The sequence below is a fragment of the Leptodactylus fuscus genome, chromosome 2, assembly GCF_031893055.1.
Source record: "Leptodactylus fuscus isolate aLepFus1 chromosome 2, aLepFus1.hap2, whole genome shotgun sequence".
Lineage (NCBI taxonomy): Eukaryota > Metazoa > Chordata > Amphibia > Anura > Leptodactylidae > Leptodactylus > Leptodactylus fuscus.
Window position 1 is genome coordinate 216,755,039 of NC_134266.1, and position 21,757 is coordinate 216,776,795.

Sequence of the window (21,757 nt, forward strand, 5' to 3'; positions counted from 1 at the left end):
GGTTAGAGGCTCCCTCCACCATGAATTGGTCCAAACTGGGCTGGTTAGAGGCTCCCTCCACCATGAATTGGTCCAAATTGGGGTTTTTATAGGCTCCCTCCACCATGAATTGGTCCAAACTGGGCTGTTTAGAGGCTCCCTCCACCATGAATTGGTCCAAACTGGGGTTTTTAGAGGCTCCCTCCACCATGAATTGGTCCAAACTGGGGTTTTTAGAGGCTCCCTCCACCATGAATTGGTCCAAACTGGGGTTTTTAGAGGCTCCCTCCACCATGAATTGGTCCAAACTGGGGTTTTTAGAGGCTCCCTCCACCATGAATTTGCCCAAACTGGGCTGTTTAGAGGCTCCCTCCACCATGAATTGGTCCAAACTGGGTTTTTTAGAGGCTCCCTCCACCATGAATTGGTCCAAACTGGGGTTTTTAGAGGCTCCCTCCACCATGAATTGGTCCAAACTGGGGTTTTTAGAGGCTCCCTCCACCATGAATTTGCCCAAACTGGGCTGTTTAGAGGCTCCCTCCACCATGAATTTGCCCAAACTGGGCTGGTTAGAGGCTCCCTCCACCATGAATTGGTCCAAACTGGGTTTTTTAGAGGCTCCCTCCACCATGAATTGGTCCAAACTGGGGTTTTTAGAGGCTCCCTCCACCATGAATTGGTCCAAACTGGGGTTTTTAGAGGCTCCCTCCACCATGAATTTGCCCAAACTGGGCTGTTTAGAGGCTCCCTCCACCATGAATTTGCCCAAACTGGGCTGTTTAGAGGCTCCCTCCACCATGAATTTGCCCAAACTGGGCTGGTTAGAGGCTCCCTCCACCATGAATTGGTCCAAACTGGGGTTTTTAGATGCTCCCTCCACCATGAATTGGTCCAAACTTGGCTGTTTAGAGGCTCCCTCCACCATTAATTGGTCCAAACTGGGCTGGTTAGAGGCTCCCTCCACCATGAATTGGTCCAAACTGGGTTTTTTAGAGGCTCCCTCCACCATGAATTGGTCCAAACTGGGGTTTTTAGAGGCTCCCTCCACCATGAATTGGTCCAAACTGGGCTGTTTAGCGGCTCCCTCCACCATTAATTGGTCCAAACTGGGCTGGTTAGAGGCTCCCTCCACCATGAATTTGCCCAAACTGGGCTGTTTAGAGGCTCCCTCCACCATGAATTTGCCCAAACTGGGCTGGTTAGAGGCTCCCTCCACCATGAATTGGTCCAAACTGGGGTTTTTAGAGGCTCCCTCCACCATGAATTGGTCCAAACTTGGCTGTTTAGAGGCTCCCTCCACCATTAATTGGTCCAAACTGGGCTGGTTAGAGGCTCCCTCCACCATGAATTGGTCCAAACTGGGTTTTTTAGAGGCTCCCTCCACCATGAATTTGCCCAAACTGGGCTGGTTAGAGGCTCCCTCCACCATGAATTTCCCAAAACTTGGCTGTTTAGAGGCTCCCTCCACCATTAATTGGTCCAAACTGGGCTGGTTAGAGGCTCCCTCCACCATGAATTTGCCCAAACTGGGCTGTTTAGAGGCTCCCTCCACCATGAATTGGTCCAAACTGGGTTTTTTAGAGGCTCCCTCCACCATGAATTGGTCCAAACTGGGCTGTTTAGAGGCTCCCTCCACCATGAATTTGCCCAAACTGGGCTGGTTAGAGGCTCCCTCCACCATGAATTGGTCCAAACTGGGCTGGTTAGAGGCTCCCTCCACCATGAATTTGCCCAAACTGGGCTGTTTAGAGGCTCCCTCCACCATGAATTGGTCCAAACTGGGTTTTTTAGAGGCTCCCTCCACCATGAATTGGTCCAAACTGGGCTGTTTAGAGGCTCCCTCCACCATGAATTTGCCCAAACTGGGCTGGTTAGAGGCTCCCTCCACCATTAATTGGTCCAAACTGGGCTGGTTAGAGGCTCCCTCCACCATGAATTGGTCCAAATTGGGGTTTTTAGAGGCTCCCTCCACCATGAATTGGTCCAAACTGGGCTGTTTAGAGGCTCCCTCCACCATGAATTGGTCCAAACTGGGGTTTTTAGAGGCTCCCTCCACCATGAATTGGTCCAAACTGGGCTGGTTAGAGGCTCCCTCCACCATGAATTGGTCCAAACTGGGTTTTTTAGAGGCTCCCTCCACCATGAATTGGTCCAAACTGGGGTTTTTAGAGGCTCCCTCCACCATGAATTGGTCCAAACTGGGGTTTTTAGAGGCTCCCTCCACCATGAATTGGTCCAAACTGGGGTTTTAAGAGGCTCCCTCCACCATGAATTTGCCCAAACTGGGCTGTTTAGAGGCTCCCTCCACCATGAATTGGTCCAAACTGGGTTTTTTAGAGGCTCCCTCCACCATGAATTGGTCCAAACTGGGGTTTTTAGAGGCTCCCTCCACCATGAATTGGTCCAAACTGGGGTTTTTAGAGGCTCCCTCCACCATGAATTTGCCCAAACTGGGCTGTTTAGAGGCTCCCTCCACCATGAATTTGCCCAAACTGGGCTGTTTAGAGGCTCCCTCCACCATGAATTTGCCCAAACTGGGCTGGTTAGAGGCTCCCTCCACCATGAATTGGTCCAAACTGGGTTTTTTAGAGGCTCCCTCCACCATGAATTGGTCCAAACTGGGGTTTTTAGAGGCTCCCTCCACCATGAATTGGTCCAAACTGGGGTTTTTAGAGGCTCCCTCCACCATGAATTTGCCCAAACTGGGCTGTTTAGAGGCTCCCTCCACCATGAATTTGCCCAAACTGGGCTGTTTAGAGGCTCCCTCCACCATGAATTTGCCCAAACTGGGCTGGTTAGAGGCTCCCTCCACCATGAATTGGTCCAAACTGGGGTTTTTAGAGGCTCCCTCCACCATGAATTGGTCCAAACTTGGCTGTTTAGAGGCTCCCTCCACCATTAATTGGTCCAAACTGGGCTGGTTAGAGGCTCCCTCCACCATGAATTGGTCCAAACTGGGTTTTTTAGAGGCTCCCTCCACCATGAATTTGCCCAAACTGGGCTGTTTAGAGGCTCCCTCCACCATGAATTGGTCCAAACTGGGCTGGTTAGAGGCTCCCTCCACCATGAATTTCCCAAAACTTGGCTGTTTAGAGGCTCCCTCCACCATTAATTGGTCCAAACTGGGCTGGTTAGAGGCTCCCTCCACCATTAATTGGTCCAAACTGGGCTGGTTAGAGGCTCCCTCCACCATGAATTGGTCCAAACTGGGTTTTTTAGAGGCTCCCTCCACCATGAATTTGCCCAAACTGGGCTGTTTAGAGGCTCCCTCCACCATGAATTGGTCCAAACTGGGCTGGTTAGAGGCTCCCTCCACCATGAATTTCCCAAAACTTGGCTGTTTAGAGGCTCCCTCCACCATTAATTGGTCCAAACTGGGCTGGTTAGAGGCTCCCTCCACCATGAATTTGCCCAAACTGGGCTGTTTAGAGGCTCCCTCCACCATGAATTGGTCCAAACTGGGTTTTTTAGAGGCTCCCTCCACCATGAATTGGTCCAAACTGGGCTGTTTAGAGGCTCCCTCCACCATGAATTTGCCCAAACTGGGCTGGTTAGAGGCTCCCTCCACCATGAATTGGTCCAAACTGGGGTTTTTAGAGGCTCCCTCCACCATGAATTTGCCCAAACTGGGCTGTTTAGAGGCTCCCTCCACCATGAATTTGCCCAAACTGGGCTGTTTAGAGGCTCCCTCCACCATGAATTTGCCCAAACTGGGCTGGTTAGAGGCTCCCTCCACCATGAATTGGTCCAAACTGGGTTTTTTAGAGGCTCCCTCCACCATGAATTGGTCCAAACTGGGGTTTTTAGAGGCTCCCTCCACCATGAATTGGTCCAAACTGGGGTTTTTAGAGGCTCCCTCCACCATGAATTTGCCCAAACTGGGCTGTTTAGAGGCTCCCTCCACCATGAATTTGCCCAAACTGGGCTGTTTAGAGGCTCCCTCCACCATGAATTTGCCCAAACTGGGCTGGTTAGAGGCTCCCTCCACCATGAATTGGTCCAAACTGGGGTTTTTAGAGGCTCCCTCCACCATGAATTGGTCCAAACTTGGCTGTTTAGAGGCTCCCTCCACCATTAATTGGTCCAAACTGGGCTGGTTAGAGGCTCCCTCCACCATGAATTGGTCCAAACTGGGTTTTTTAGAGGCTCCCTCCACCATGAATTTGCCCAAACTGGGCTGTTTAGAGGCTCCCTCCACCATGAATTGGTCCAAACTGGGCTGGTTAGAGGCTCCCTCCACCATGAATTTCCCAAAACTTGGCTGTTTAGAGGCTCCCTCCACCATTAATTGGTCCAAACTGGGCTGGTTAGAGGCTCCCTCCACCATTAATTGGTCCAAACTGGGCTGGTTAGAGGCTCCCTCCACCATGAATTGGTCCAAACTGGGTTTTTTAGAGGCTCCCTCCACCATGAATTTGCCCAAACTGGGCTGTTTAGAGGCTCCCTCCACCATGAATTGGTCCAAACTGGGCTGGTTAGGGGCTCCCTCCACCATGAATTTCCCAAAACTTGGCTGTTTAGAGGCTCCCTCCACCATTAATTGGTCCAAACTGGGCTGGTTAGAGGCTCCCTCCACCATGAATTTGCCCAAACTGGGCTGTTTAGAGGCTCCCTCCACCATGAATTGGTCCAAACTGGGTTTTTTAGAGGCTCCCTCCACCATGAATTGGTCCAAACTGGGCTGTTTAGAGGCTCCCTCCACCATGAATTTGCCCAAACTGGGCTGGTTAGAGGCTCCCTCCACCATGAATTGGTCCAAACTGGGCTGGTTAGAGGCTCCCTCCACCATGAATTTGCCCAAACTGGGCTGTTTAGAGGCTCCCTCCACCATGAATTGGTCCAAACTGGGTTTTTTAGAGGCTCCCTCCACCATGAATTGGTCCAAACTGGGCTGTTTAGAGGCTCCCTCCACCATGAATTTGCCCAAACTGGGCTGGTTAGAGGCTCCCTCCACCATTAATTGGTCCAAACTGGGCTGGTTAGAGGCTCCCTCCACCATTAATTGGTCCAAACTGGGCTGGTTAGAGGCTCCCTCCACCATGAATTGGTCCAAACTGGGTTTTTTAGAGGCTCCCTCCACCATGAATTGGTCCAAACTGGGGTTTTTAGAGGCTCCCTCCACCATGAATTGGTCCAAACTGGGCTGTTTAGCGGCTCCCTCCACCATTAATTGGTCCAAACTGGGCTGGTTAGAGGCTCCCTCCACCATGAATTGGTCCAAACTGGGTTTTTTAGAGGCTCCCTCCACCATGAATTTGCCCAAACTGGGCTGGTTAGAGGCTCCCACCACCATGAATTGGTCCAAACTGGGTTTTTTAGAGGCTCCCTCCACCATGAATTTGCCCACACTGGGCTGGTTAGAGGCTCCCTCCACCATGAATTGGTCCAAACTGGGGTTTTTAGAGGCTCCCTCCACCATGAATTTGCCCAAACTGGGGTGTTTAGAGGCTCCCTCCACCATGAATTTGCCCAAACTCTGCTGGTTAGAGGCTCAATCCACCCTGATTTTCAAAACAAATGTTGGTGCCAACCTCAACTTACTACAAGGGCCAAATTCACTGCTGGTGACAAGCTCTCCTCACTGCAAGTGCCAAATACACATGTTTCAAGGTGTTTTCCTACTGTCAGAGATGTGGTATTGAGTGTGTAAAGTGTGTAGTTGTTAGGCTGTGATGTTGGGGTAATAGAGGGTCTTTGGTGTGTTAGATGCCCCCAGACATGCTTCCCCTGCTGTCCCAGTGTCATTCCAGAGGTGTTGGCATCATTTCCTGGGGTGTCATAGTGGACTTGGTGACCCTCCAGACACGGATTTGGGTTTCCCCCTTAACGAGTATCTGTTCCCCATAGACTATAATGGGGTTCGAAACCCATTCGAACACACGAACATTGAATGGCTGTTCGAATCGAATTTCGAACCTCGAACATTTTAGTGTTCGCTCATCTCTACTAATTATAAGTAAGGTAAAACTATATATTATCCCCACAGTTAAAGAGTAGAGGTTGCCAATATTTATTCTACAAATGGATCCATTTTATGATATTTTCACGTGTGGCGAGCTACACCGATACATTGTAACAAACTAATGTAGGACTTTTTCTTCAATTACAAAACATAAACAAACATGACAGAAGGTAGGGTCCATCATGTAGTTTACAACATAATCAATGGAAACGGACACAGATGGAGGGGGCTCTGTCTGTATCCATGACTCTGCTACAGTTAATGTCCGTTGCTGTCGTCCTATGAAGGATGACAGCAACAGTCATCAATAACAGTAGTATGAATGTAGCCTAAAAGTTTGTAACATAAGTATAGCAGTGCTGTGATTCTGAATCCAAATACAATCAGGCATTGAGTTTGCATTAGAGTTTCCCCCTATTTTTGCATGGGTTTCCTCCAGGTTCACCAGTTTCTTTCTGTACTCCAAAAATCATACTGATAGGTCAATTGTCTCCCTAGGAAATTGGTCATAGTGTGAGTCTGTTACAGAAATTCAATTGTAATCTCAGTACAGGAGACAGCCACCTTCAGATTCTCACCAGTTATACCTTAAAGGGATTCTATCATTCTATTTTTTTTCACTAACACGTAAGAATAGCCTTAAGAAAAGCTATTCTCCTACCTTTAGATGTCTTCCACACGCTGCCGTTCGGTAGAAATACCGGTTTTCTTCGGTATGAAGCAGTGGGGGCAGTCCCCAGCGCTCAAACAGCACTGGGGGTGTCCCCCAATGCTGTGAGAGAACTCTCCAGCGAGAGAACTCTCCACCGATGCCTCCATCTTCTTCTGGAACGGCCTCTCTCTGCGTCTTCTTCTGGCGCTGGGTTCAAACTTCTCCGCATGTGCAGTCGGCTCAGCCATCGGGCCTCGGGCAGAGCCAACTGCGCATGCCTAGAAGTTTGAAGCCAGCATCGGAAGAAGATGCAGAGAGAGGCAGTTCCAGAAGAAGATGGAGGCGTCGCTGGATAGTTCTCTCGCAGCATTGGGGATGCCGCCAGTGCTGTTTGAGCGCCGGGGACCACCCCCAGTGCTGCGAGAGAACTCATTTGCATACCAAAGAAAACAAGGATTTCTACCGAACGGCGGCGCGGAGAAGACATCTAAAGGTAGGAGAAGAATAGCTTTTCTTAAGGCTATTCTGACGTGTTACTGAGAAAAAAAATAGCACTTTAATAATAGAATCCCTTTAAAAAGAGAAATGAAAAATCTATGTTTTCTAAAGTAAGATTTCTATTCTGTAAATTCATGTGGCTGTCACTGCCAGGTTGTCCAAACACTGCACAATAATTACCCAATATGAGATCATTGCTGCAATGAACTACAATGGCCGTACACGTTAAACAGGAGGCTTTATCTTCAGTTTACTGCTGTAATTACAATATTTATGGCATATAACAAGAGCGCAGGAGAAAGTGTCTGTACTCTAAAAAAAAAAGGACAATCCTGGGATCGGCTTCTCATAAAACAGGTTGTTACTGCAATTATCTGCTTTTTATTGAAAGGCAGACTAATGAGAGGTCTATGAGACTGAAATAAATGGCTTCCTCTTATGTTATACAAGATCTCATCCACTTCTGCTTTGTATCTATTAAATACAAAGGTCTGAAATATGACCGTCAACTAATCTATACCATAGATAGAAAATATACTTTATATTAGTTACGTGCCGTATACAAAGGTATAGAGTGAGTTGTTACATGTTCATGGCAAGAAATATGCACCCCAATACACATGGAGGTCTCTGACAAATCTTAACATGAAAACCGCTAGCAAACCGTATTCATGTTATGTTTCATCTTAAGTGCACAACAAAGTAACGGATAGCCAAAGTGATCGTGTGAATGAAATAGAATGATGCTATAAACTGTACGTGTAACCTGCGTGTATCCTGCTGTACTTTCTGATACCCTGAGTGCATAGTTTGCATAGAAATAAAGATGGCTAAAATAATATTTGTACAGTCATTTTACACTAAGCATAGAAATTACAGGAATGGATAATATTAATCATTGCAAAGATGACACAGGCAAGTCATGAAGAGAACACATGATCCCAAGACTAAGCTCCACAATCTGGCAGTAGTTCCCATGAGCATCACGTACATGTAATCTGCTCAAACGGAGGACTGAAGATCGACACTAGGGAGAAAGGAAAAATCCCTCCATGTCATCAAAAATGATACATAGGTAAACTTTACCATAGAGAAATACTGAAGTTATGTGTGGTTATTACTCTGACCACATTACACAGGTGACCCCATGTCACAGCCTTAGCAAAAAAGGAAGAAATTCAGGAATTTGAATAATGATTTTTGATGCTGATTCTTAAATTCAGTTCAATGGGAGTTTCTGGCAATATCTGCCTGAAGAATGAACAGAACGAAAACTTTCTGCTTAAATGCCAAACATAGGATTAAACAGGGGGAACTGTGACCAGGAAACGCGATGTCTAACCAGTCACAATGCAATTAGATGCTCCATTGCCTTGAAAAAGATAGTGTTGTCCAAAAGTATTGGCACCCCTGCAATTCTGTCAGATAATACTCATTTTCTTCCAGAAAATGATTGTAATCACAAATTCTTTGGTATTATTATCTTCATTTAATTTGTCTTCAATGGAAAACCACAAAAAGAATTGTCAAAAAGCCAGATTGGATATAATTCCACAGCAAACACAAGGGGGTGCACAAAAGTATTGACACTGTTTGAAAAATCATGTGATGCTTCTCTAATTTTTGTAATTAACAGCACCTGTTACTTACCTGAGGCACCTAACAGGTGGTGGCAGTAACTAAGTCACACTTGCAGCCAGTTGAAATGGATTAAAGTTGACTCAACCTCTGTCCTGTGTCCTTGTGTGTACCACATTGAGCATGAAGAAAAGAAAGAAGACCAAAGAACTGTCTGAGGACTTGAGAAGCAAAATTGTGAGAAAGCATGAGCAATCTCAAGGTTACAAGTCCATCTCCAAAGACCTGAATGTTCCTGTGTCTACCGTGCGCAGTGTCATCAAGAAGTTTAAAGCCCATGGCACTGTGGCTAACCTCCCTAGATGTGGATGGAAAAGAAAAATTGACGAGAGATTTCAATGCAAGATTGTGCAGATGGTGGATAAAGAACCTCGACTAACATCCAAACAAGTTCAAGCTGCCCTGCAGTCCGAGGGTAAACAGTGTCAATGAAAAGGGACTGTATGGTAGGATACCCAGGAAGACACCACTTCTTACCCAGAGACATAAAAAAGCCAGGCTGGAGTTTGCCAAAACCTACCTGAGAAAGCCAAAAAACGTTTTGGAAGAATGTTCTCTGGTCAGATGAGACAAAAGTAGAGCTTTTTGGGAAAAGGCATCAACAAAGAGTTTACAGGTAAAAAAAGAGGCCTTCAAAGAAAAGAACACGGTCCCTACAGTCAAACATGGCGGAGGTTCCCTGATGTTTTGGGGTTGCTTTGCTGCCTCTGGCACTGGACTGCTTGACCGTGTGCATGGCATTATGAAGTCTGAAGACTACTAACATATTTTGCAGCATAATGTAGGGCCCAGTGTGAGAAAGCTGGGTCTCCCTCAGAGGTCATGGGTCTTCCAGCAAGACAATGACCCAAAACACACTTCAAAAAGCACTAGAAAATGGTTTGAGAGAAAGCACTGGAGACTTCTAAAGTGGCAGCAATGAGTCCAGACCTGAATCCCATAGAACACCTGTGGAGAGATCTCTTGATGGCAGTTTGGAGAAGGCCCCCTTCACATCTCAGGGACCTGGAGCAGTTTGCCAAAGAAGAATGGTCTAAAATTCCAGCAGAGCATTGTAAGAAACTCATTGATGGTTACCGGAAGCGGTATTTCGCAGTTATTTTGTCTAAAGGTTGTGCTACCAAGTATTAGGCTGAGGGTGCCAATACTTTTGTCCGGCCCATTTTTGGAGTTTTGTGTAAAATGATCAATGATTTGACATTTTTTCATTCTCTTTTGTGTATAAATGAAGATATTAATACCAAAGAGTTTGTGCTTGCAATCATTTTCTGGAAGAAACTGAGTATTATCTGACAGAATTGCAGGGGTGCCAATACTTTTGGCCAACACTGTATATATATTGTAATGGGACTAGTTCAGGGTTCGTCGTCTCCTCAAATAGACGAGAACTTTTTTGCACAAAAATAAAAGTCCAATCCAGCCGAATATGGTGCAACTGGGCGCAACCAGATTTATTAGGAATTTTCCAGGCAAAATTAAACATAAATAATACAAAATAAAATCCTAGCTGTCTGGCTTCTACCTTCAACAACAGATATCCTAACTATGAGAGCCGGGCCTTCTGCACAGCTCCCTAAACACCAAAATACAGCAGTATTAGACACAAGTAGTTTCCCAGGAGCAGAGAGAGCCCTATATCTGTGGGCTGACTGCCCTTTTATACACATACTTCTGGATAGCAAGGATTTAACCCCACATATCCCAAAACCTGGAGTGGCTGCATGCAGTAGAGACACCAATACTCCCTGCACCAGCAGCCAGACCTTTACCAGGGTTTTGGCAAGATCCACCAGCAAGGAGCGCAGCTTTGCTCAGCTGCACCTAGATTGTGTATGACAGGAACCTGGGAGAAATGTATACTCCTACTACCACTTTGCCCCTGGTCCTGTCACAATATATATATATATATATATATATATATATATATATATATATATATATCCTGGACAATCCCTTTAAAGGGATTCTACCACTAAAACGCTGTTTTGTGTGCTTTAGACGTCGGAATAGCCTTTAGAAAGGCTATTCGTCTCTTACCTTTAGACATGGTCTCCGCCGCGCCGTTCCTTAGAAATACCAGTTTTTACTGGTATGCTAATCAGTTCTCCGCAGCAATGAGGAAGGGCCCCAGTGCTCAAATGGCGATGGGGGCATCCCCACTGCTGCCCGAGAACCCACTACAGCGACGCCTTCTTCTTCACCTGCATCCTCCTCTTCTCTGTCGTCTTCCTTCTTCATCAGCTCTAACGCCTGCACAGTCAGCTCTGCCAGCGAGACACTGGTATAGCCGACTGCGCATGCCAGCCGGCGGCCATATTTTCAAGGCTGTAAGACAAGACTGCGCAGGCGTCAGAGCTGACAAAGAAGGAAGACGACAGAGAAGGGGAGGATGCAGCTGAAGAAGAAGACGTTGCTGGAGAGAGGGTCTCGGGCAGCAGTGGGGACGCCCCCATCGCCGTTTGAGCGCTGGGGCCCACCCTCATTGCTGCGGAGATCTCATTAGCATACCGGTAAAAACTGGTATTTCTAAGGAACGGCGTGGCGGAGACCACGTCTAAAGGTAAGAGACGAATAGCCTTTCTAATGGGTATTCCGACGTCTAAAGCAGAAAAAACAGCGTTGTATTTACAATCTCACCATCAAATATTTAAAACTATTTTTGCTCTATCTTAGTTCACAGTATTTTCATGGCTGATTAAAATGGCGGATCTGAGACATTTTCACCAATGAAAATCTAATGTGTACAGTAACTATGTAATTGTTACCAACAAAAATCCATACACACTTGTATTGTTAGTATGTAAGGTTGTAGTATCTGCCACTTTAAATGGCTGCATCTCAGACTTCATAAGCTACCAAGATGGCAGTACTAGCGCTAAAAGAATGGAGATATCACTAGTTACTGCCTTTATTATGGGTGTAAGGGACAGACTCTTCCTGGCAAAGCATAGTTTAAAGTGACTAAACTTTCAGGCAACTTTTTATTTTTTAAACTTCGCAGCCCGTTTTTATTAACAGGACTTAAAGAGGACCTTTCATGGTCCGGGGCACAGGCAGTTCTATATACTGCTAGAAAGCTGACAGTGCGCTAAATTCGCTAGCTCTTCACCCAGGGCACGGATAGAACTGCCTGTGCCCCAAACCATGAAAGGTCCTCTTTAAAATAAGTTAAAGAGGGCCTTTCATGTCCTCGGGCATATGCGGTATTACATACCACTAGAAATCAGACAGTTTTCCCATTATGTGTCCCTGGTGAAGAGCTATCGGTGCCGTTACGGTAGCGCTTTACTGTCAGAAATGCTTTTCTGACAGTCTGTGAGGAACGCCCCTCCTGACAGTAGAGTCCAAAGCGCTATACTGTTAGAGGGGGCATTCTCTACCGCCAGGTCATGATGCTGAGCAGTGAGGAACCTTTCCCCCCAATACTAGTCTATGGACAAGTACTGTCAGGAGGCTGGGGGGCGTTTCTCGCTGCCCAGCATCATGGCCAGGCAGTAAGGAATGCCCCCTCTAACAGTATAGCGCTATGGACTCTACTGTCAGGAGGGGCGTTACTCACAGACTATAAGAAGCACCCTTCTGACAGTGAAGAGCTACAGTAATGGCACATAACGGGAAAGCTGATCTGTCAGCTTTCTAGCTTTATATAATACCGCATGTGCCCGAGGACATGAAAGGTCCTCTTTAAGTGTATTAATTTTTTTTTTTACCAAACACCCCCTACACAATAGCAAAGAAATAAAGTAAATAAAAAAACTGCACTTGCACTGTAAGGTGTTCATACATTTAAGATAGTTGTTAGCGGAATGCTATATCCGGCCAGTGACTTACCTCCTGGGGAATATAACGGTCCAGTAATTGAAATCTAAATGCCTGAGAGTCAGGACACCGTCATATACATACTATATGGTCAGCTAATCCAAAAAAATGAGAAAATTCAGCCAACCTACAGTACTGTGCAAAGATTTTAGGCAAGTGTGGAAAAAAAAACTAAAAAGTAAAAATGCTTTCAAAAATAGAAGTGTTAATATTTAATTTTTTTGTCAATTAACAAAATTAAGTAAATGAACAATAGAGAAATCTAAATCACATCAGCGTATAGTGTGACCACCTATGGAGAGGTCCTGGAAATAATGATATGACCCCCACCGAACTCTGATCTCAGTACCATTGATTCTATCTGGGATTACATCAAGAAAAAGACTTAAGAAGATCTAAGGATAGTTCTCCAAGATGTTTGGAACAATCTCCCACCTGAGTTCCTTCAACAACAGTGTACAAGTGTACCTGGAAGAACTGATGCTGTTGTGAAGGTGGAGGACGGTCACATGAAAATACTGATGTGATTTACATTTCTGTCTGCTTCATTCACCTAATTTTGTTAAATGACAAAAATAAAATAAAACCTTGCAGCATTTTTTCCACTCCTGCCTAAACCTTCTGCACATCACTTTATATCTAACGTGTATGAACTGCTTTCGTATTAGTGAATCTGCCCCATTGTTGTAACACAGGTGGAGCAGCAGACCACCGATTGGTAGCCATGTGAAGCCCAATTCACATCTGCGTTCGGGTTTCCATTTGGGGAGTCCGCTTGGGGACCCCCCAAACAGAAACCTATACGCATTTAAAAGCGGTTACCTGGGAAACCCAGGGACCCCATAGACTATAATGGAATCCGTGTGGTTTCCGCACGAAACATGCGGAGAGAAAAGTCCTTCAAACAGCACTATTCTTTACACATGTTTCGTGCGGAAACCACACGGACCCCATTATAGTCTATGGGGTCCGTGGCTTTCCTTTAGGCAAACGCTTTTTAACACGTATAGGTTTCCGTTCGGGGAGTCCCAAAGTGGACTCCCTGAACGGAAACCCAAATGCAGATGTGAACCGGGCCTGACAAGGAAGATGCTAGTGCTGAAATCCTCTGCTCTGCTGGCAGATTGCTTCCAATCTACTTTGACAATAGAAGTCCAGTATATGAGCAATTGCTGTTCGCACCAGATGTGATGGGAAGTGTCCACATTGGTGGAGTATAAGAGTTCATTGTACTATGTGTGCACTGCAGGCTTTGTACATAAAGGGCTCACGTTCTGTTTTCCACTGCATTTATCTACCTCACAGACTCCCGCTCAGCGCTCATGTCAAAGAAACCGATAATCTGCATAAATTATTATAGGCTGCCAAATGCAGGGATTAAGTAGTGTACTTTATAACAGCAAAGCAAGCAAACGCCTGGATTCCTGCCCGGCACATATAATGTCGCCCAAACACCCAATGCAGAATCTCTAACAGTATCCAAGTCCTTTAAGGGTTGATAGGAGGTAAATACATGGTAAATATTTCAGTCTGACTATATACCTAGCGTCACATGCATATCTGAGCAGCTATAGGTTTATTAGTCACATTTCACTTATGGGAAATACATTGGATCCCATGTAAAATAAAGTATTGTGATCACTAATCTAATATGTGACCTATAACAACATATGGTATATAATGTGGCGACCATACATAAAACTATAACAGCAGCGAATCTGATTCCAGATGTCATTCTGCAAGTGAAGGTTACAAAGACAAGGATCTGACCGGGTAACAACTGCATAATGTGACCTGTGCTATACTAGCCACCAATAATATGGCCAGACGTTATATGACAGTCAGCAGCCACCTGCGTTACAAAACATAAGATACCACCCAGTGTCTTATAGTTATTTTCTTGGCAGGAGTAAGACGATAGCAGTGATTATGGCTCCCATCTGGGGACCCTTAGGAGGCTGATGGAGAGTCTTAGTTTATCGTTTCCTAATCTGCTTGTTATGCGGTAGAAATCCCGAGTGTGTGTTTTATACAAATGGAGATTGGTGTTTTTCTATGACTTGTGAAACATTCCATGTAGTCCCTCTACCCCCCTAAATACTACAAAGCTGGCCATAAAATAGAGCAGCTGAACATATATAACATATATATATATATATATATATATATATATATATATATATATATATATATATATAGTATATAGGGTCCTGCATATAGGGTGGTTACATTAAAGGGGCCCTGGATGATCTGCAGGCAGCATGTTATAGAGCAGATTGATATATAGTGTTGTAGGAAATGATTCTCTATAACTTGTATTCTATTCTTTAAAATCTCTGCTCATTCTGAGCTCAGTTGTCAAGTGGGCGGTGCTATGCAATGATTAACAGCCGTACCTGTAGGTACACCCCTACGTAATAGGAAAGTATGCTCACACAGTAAAATCATATCTTATAGTAATTTCACGTGTATTTTTACAAAGTTTCTGTTGTAATTTCACATTATCCCTTTTTTTTCAACCATGCGCAGAAATAAAATGTACATGGCATGGCGGCCCATCATGAAAATCTTGTTATATGGTGTATATGGTGTCTGCTGATGTGTGAACGTGCCCTTAGAAATAATGGAGGGAACTGAGAGAGTTTTGCATTGTGTGTGCAGTGTCCCCTCAGTAGAGGACCGCCCTGTATACAGGCTGTATATATGTACCAATAAGTGATGACGTCACAAGTGAAGACACTGAGCTTGTAAGTGCAGCTCCAGGCTCACACGCGGCCCCCATTACATGACGTGGTGCTTAGAACTGGCCCCGCCCCCTCCAGCTCTAGGCTCCTCCCCCGGGCTGAGCGGGCCGGCCTGAGTGCTGACGTGTGATTGTTGTTACAGATGTGAGTGCCGAGGCCCAGATGTGGCCTGAGGAGCCGGGGCCGGGCACTTACCGTGTAGTGCAGCTGAATGGTGTCTCCCCACTCCACCGTCTCCTCACACGTCTCCGGCTTCACCTGTACGAGACAAGATACAAAGAGGGCTGACACGAGAGTGCAACAGGAGAGAGGGCAGCAGTGCACTGACAGGGGGGCACACACAGAACAGGGGGCACATACGGAACAGGGGGCACATACGGAACAGGGGGCACACACAGAACACGGGGCAGATACGGAACAGGGGGGCACACACAGAACAGGGGGGCACAAACAGAACAGGGGGCACATACGGAACAGGGGGCACATACGGAACAGGGGGCACACACAGAACACGGGGCAGATACGGAACAGGGGGGCACACACAGAACAGGGGGGCACAAACAGAACAGGGGGCACATACGGAACAGGGGGCACACACAGAACACGGGGCAGATACGGAACAGGGGGGCACAAACAGAACAGGGGGCACATAAGGAACAGGGGGCATATACGGAGCAGGGGGCACACACGCAGAACAGGGGGCACTCGCAGAACAGGGGGGCACACTCACAGCTGGCACAGACGCACAGGGTGCACAGACGTCAGCGCACTCCAGCTGGGAATGAATGAGTGTAACGTGCCACATGTGGGTGCAGCGAGGAGACTGGCACAGGGTGATGGAAGTGCAGGGAGATGGCACTATGCTACACAGGTGTACATGGGCAGGTATGGCAGCTGCCCCCTGCAGGGGCACATTACACGTGGAATACTGCCCCTCTACTCACCAGAGTCTCAATCTCCAGATCGGTGGCGTTGTCATTGTCGTCCTCCTCGGCGTCCGCCCGGATCAGTGCAGCGGAGGAGAAGAGGAGCAGCAGCAGTAAAGGAGCCCGGAACATGGTGCACACGGGATGGAGGGAAAGGTGACAGCTGCCGGGAGAGAGAGAGAGCACCGGGAGCACTGGGAGCGTGGCAAGGAGAGGAGGGAGGAGCCTCAGGACACGCCCCTCCAGCAGCCCGTCCTCTCTGCTTCCAGGCCCCGCCCACTATACCTTCACTCACTGATTCTCATTCACTGCTCTACCTGGCGCTGCACCGATGTGAGCTGTGTATAGGGGAGGGGAGACAATGGTAATCCCACACTACATGTCAAGTAGGGGCTCTGCAGCACCAGGCAGGAGGGGCTGTGTACATGTGAGGGGGCAGGTGAGCTGCTGTTCTGAAGGAAGGCTCTTCTGAGATGTCTTACAGTAAATGTTTCCATAAGTAGTGATCTCTTATAAATATTTAATAATGTATCATTTGGAGCCTTAGACTACAGGTATGTATTGGGCCCCTTCAGTGCCCCATGCGGTTGGCCCTGGGTTCCTCCTAATGCAGGACAATGCCAGACCTCATGTGGCTGGAGTGTGTCAGCAGTTCCTGCAAGATGAAGGCATTGAAGCTATGGACTGGCCCGCCCGTTCCCCAGACCTGAATCCGATTGAGCACATCTGGGACATCATGTCTCGCTCCATCCACCAATGTTACGCTGCACCACAGACTGTCCAGGAGTTGGCAGATGGTTTAGTCCAGGTCTGGGGGGAGATCCCTCAGGAGACCATCCACAACCTCATCAGGAGAATGCCCAGGCATTGTAGGGAGGTCATACAGGCACGTGGAGGCCACACACTACTGAGCCTCATTGTGACATGTTTTAAGGACATTACATCAAAGTTGGATTAGCTTGTAGTGTGTTTTTCCACGTTAATTTTGGGGGTGACTTCAAATTCAGACCTCCATTGGTTAATAAATTTGATTTCCTTTGATGATTTTTGTGTGATTTTGTTGTCAGCACAATCAGCTTTATACAGAACAAAGTATTCAATGAGAATATTTCATTCATTCAGATCTAGGATGTGTTATTTGAGTGTTCCCTTTATTTTTTTGAGCAGTATAAAAGCAGCATAAATCAGTACTGTGGTCTCTCACAAGTGCAATAAGTCTTTAAACTACATAGCACGATCCTAAATCTAATTGTAGCTGTAACCCGCTAATACTTTATCACAGCCTGAGTGTAACATGTTGATTCAGGCTTGTTGTCATCCCAAGGCACGTAAAAGGGGTGAACACCAATCCTTTCTTCAATAAAGTAACTCTGTCTTGATGTATCAGTCTGTGTATTATTCTCTAGGTCAGGTGTGCTCACAGTTTTTCAGCATGTGAGCTACTTTATAAACTGACCAAGGCAAAAGATCTACTACCCACCTCTTGTGGACGTGGGTGGGGCGTGTCTATGGGCGGAGCGTGAGAGCAGGAGACAGCGGCGTTCTGTGGCCGCCCAGGGATCCTCGGTGTCTGCTTGTTCACAGCGCAGGCTGAGAGTTATCTCTGGACACTGGCAGCCCCGCCTGCCAGTGTCCATAGATAACTCTCAGCCTGCGCTGTGAACAAGCAGCACCCCAGCCCCCTCCATCTCTAAGAGTGGGTAGCGCGGGCCTACCCCGGAGCTGCTGCTGCCCAGCCTGCAATTGTCCGGAGTGCTTGTTCACAGCACAGGCTGAGAGTCGACTCTCAGCCTGCACTGTGAACTAGCAGACACCGGGGATCCCTGGCTGCATCCCGCGATCGACCCATACGTCCTTTGCGATCGACCGGTAGATCGCGATCGACGTATTGGGCACCCCTGCTCTAGGTGATGATCGCTACCCCATTTTTGCTCTTATAACTATGTCCACATCTCCAGAAAGATAACCAATTGCAGACATGAAATAATGTTTAGATTATGTAATAGATTGACTAATCTGCAGATCAGTGAATCATTCTCCCGTGGGGTGATTTAAAGTATTCAGAATACTGTCATTTACCTCAGTGTCAGGGCCCCTTCACACAGCGTAAGCGCTCGGCTCATTCCGAGCCGTACACGCGAGCGCTTCTAAACACTTCCCATTCACTTCAATGGGAGCACTTGTAAAGCCGACTTTACGCGTGCTCCCATTGAAGTGAATGGGAAGTGTTTAGAAGCGCTCGCGTGTACGGCTCGGAATGAGACAAGCGCTTACGCCGTGTGAAGGGGCCCTCATACATACTAGCATGTTTCCAGATCCTGATTTGGGAGCAAGGAAAGAAGGAAAAACATATACTGGATCCACATGATGCACCATGGAATTTGTTCACAACACACGCGTACAACACCACTCCAGATTTTTAACCCAAAATTGCCATCAAGATGGGAAAAGTCTAAATCCTCATCTATCTCAGTTATTATTTCTTATATTGGCCATTTTGGAGACATCCCCGCATGTCACGTCTAATTTACATGACTCGGTTCTCACTCCCATGCCTAGTGTGGTATATAGTATTGGAGCTAAGAAGAACTTACTCTTTCAGGAATACAAACATTCTCACATGTCTCTAGCACCACTTTATTATACTCAGAGCAGTTATATACATTGTTGGTTCCTCCCAATCATAAGAAGGGCAAAAAGGAAATTGAATCATTTAGGCCTAGTGGCTTTGTTGATTTAAAATGAAAAGTCCACTGTGCCTCCTTTCGGAGTATTAGGGCATCCCAATCATCTCTCCTGATTGACCTAGGTACCCTTTCAATCCCCTGACATTTAATTGCAAAGGGGTCTCCTTGGTGGTGAGTCCAGATATGATTTGCTACTGGGGTCTCCCTTTCGTGTACAATGTCACCTACGTGGTCAAGTATACGTCTACGAAACTCTTGTTTTGTCTTACCCACATAATTGATGGAACATGCACAGGTAGTGACATAAATAACACCTTCGCTACAGCAGTTGATGAAATTTCTAATCTTACATGATTTCCCTGTGGCGTGTGCTACTATGTCAGTGCATTTTTTGACATACCCACACGCCCTACAGGCTCTGCACTTAAACGTTCCCGTAGTTTGTAATTTGCCCAACCATGTGCCAATACTCTGTAAGTGGCCATTTTCATGTGGCCGGCGGGCATGCACAGTCAGCTTTGCCCTAGGCCCGAGGCCTAGAAGTTTGAAGCCTGCGCCGGAAGAAGACGTGTGAAGAGGACATTCCTGAAGAAGATGGAGGTGGAGCTGGAGAGTTCTCTCACAGCATAGGGGACGCCCCCAGTGCTGCGAGAGAACTCATTTGCATGCCGACGAAAAACTAAATTTATACCGAACGGCGCCGCGGAGAACACATCTAAAGGTAGGATAAGAATAGCCTTTCTTATGGCTATTCCGACGTGTTAGTGAGAAAAAAAATTAGTTTCAATGATACGATCCCTTTAAAGGGGTCGCCCGAGATAACTATAAAACCCTACACTAATTTAAACACCCGCCTGCCTACTTTCTAAATTACATAATTAATTTAAAAGAATGTATATGGGGCGGTTTGTGCAAATGCATCATCATTACTACTCCCTACCCCCATCCACTACATCATACTTATCTATCTTCTTCCTGTCTGGCTTCCTTTAGTGGGGAATGGCTCCTCCCCCTTCCTTGATGTCAGCCCGTGCATGTGCAAAAGAGCTGGAGTCCTGGCTTAGCGCTGAATCCTGAACTCCATCTCTATTGCACGAGCATGGGAGCCTGCGCAATAGAGATGTATTGAAGGCTGCAGCACAGTGCCAGGACTGCTGCGGCAGCCACAAAAGAGGAGGAGCCACTCTCTGCAAAAGGAACAGGTAATGTAAAATAGGATATGGGGGTGGGCTGAGTGAGTTGGGAAGAACTAGCAGTGAGAGTGATTGCTAGGGAGAAAAGGAGGGGGTGTTAGAAGGGGGGGGAATGAGAGCCTACAACTTCCAGAACGCTTTGCATTAGCTAAGGCAGTAGGAAGCTACAACATGTAAACAGATGCAGAAGATGCTAGGCACTCCCAGAGAAACCAAGAAAGCACTCAAAACACTACTAAAGGTATATGGGTGCACTTATTAACCCATTAATAGCACTAGCAGACTTTTTAAAAAAAAAAAAAAAAAATTTGCCAGGAAAACGCTGAGGCCCCACAGACCAGAAACACCGTGATTTGCCCGCAGTGGAGACTCTGCGGGAAAAATCACGGCATTGTACAGTGCAGGCAAAGTGGATGGGATTCATGCAAATCCCATCCCCACTTTGCAGAGAAGATTGCAGCGCGGACACGCTGCGATTTGCAAAGCCGTTGCGGCTTTGCAAATCACAGCATGTCAATTATTTCTACGGAAACGCCGGCGGCTTTCCCATAGATATAATGTTAAGAGAAAGTCTGCAGAGGAAAACTCTGTGAACTTTCTCTTAAAAACTTTGCGGAAATAACCGCAATGTGTTCGCACAGCTTTTCTTCACACAGCGCTTTAGTGTTGTGGGTTAGCCTTAAGGAGAGATGGGAGTAGGACATCAACCATTGACATTATAAAGGCATGTCAGGCACAAATCAAATAAAATGTACTAGATGGGTACAAGTCAATGCAGTCACATAGATACAGTCCTATGAAAAAGTTTGGGCACCCCTATTAATCTTAATCATTTTTAGTTCTAAATATTTTGGTATTTGCAACAGCCATTTCAGTTTGATATATCTAATAACTGATGGACACAGTAATATTTCAGGATTGAAATGAGGTTTATTGTACTAACAGAAAATGTGCAATATGCATTAAACCAAAATTTGACCGGTGCAAAAGTATGGGCACCTCAACAGAAAAGTGACATTAATATTTAGTAGATCCTCCTTTTGCAAAGATAGCAGCCTCTAGTTGCTTCCTGTATCTTTTAATCAGTTCCTGGATAAAGGTATTTTGGACAAACAATTCAAGTTCAGTTAAGTTAGATGGTCGCCGAGCATGGACAGCCCGCTTCAAATCATCCCACAGATGTTCAATGATATTCAGGTCTGGGGACTGGGATGGCCATTCCAGAACATTGTAATTGTTCCTCTGCATGAATGCCTGAGGATTTGGAGCGGTGTTTTGGATCATTGTCTTGCTGAAATATCCATCCCCGGCGTAACTTCAACTTCGTCACTGATTCTTGAACATTATTCTCAAGAATCTGCTGATACTGAGTGGAATCCATGCGACCCTCAACTTTAACAAGATTCCCGATGCCGGCATTGGCCACACAGCCCCAAAGCATGATGGAACCTCCACCAAATTTTACAGTGGGTAGCATGTGTTTTTCTTGGAATGCTGTTTCTTTTTGGACGCCATGCATAACGCCTTTTTTTATAACCAAACAACTCAATTTTTGTTTCCAAAATGAAGCTGCCTTGTCCAAATGTGCTTTTTCATACCTCAGGCAACTCTATTTGTGGCGTACGTGCAGAAACGGCTTCTTTCTCATCACTCTCCCAT

General features: G+C 46.3%; 1 protein-coding gene across 1 annotated transcript in view; it reads right to left on the reverse strand.

The window, feature by feature from the left end:
• The window catches only part of FKBP11 (FKBP prolyl isomerase 11), a 39,071-nt gene extending 22,645 nt beyond the window's left edge, over positions 1–16,426 (reverse strand). Inside the window, exons 1-2 of the mRNA XM_075265575.1 lie at positions 16,237–16,426; positions 15,488–15,550 (exon numbers count right to left, since the gene is read on the reverse strand). Coding sequence (XP_075121676.1) covers positions 15,488–15,550; positions 16,237–16,350 — 177 coding nt within the window. The 5' untranslated portion in view covers positions 16,351–16,426. The remainder of the gene's footprint in view (positions 1–15,487; positions 15,551–16,236) is intronic.
• Positions 16,427–21,757: the final 5,331 nt, after the last annotated feature.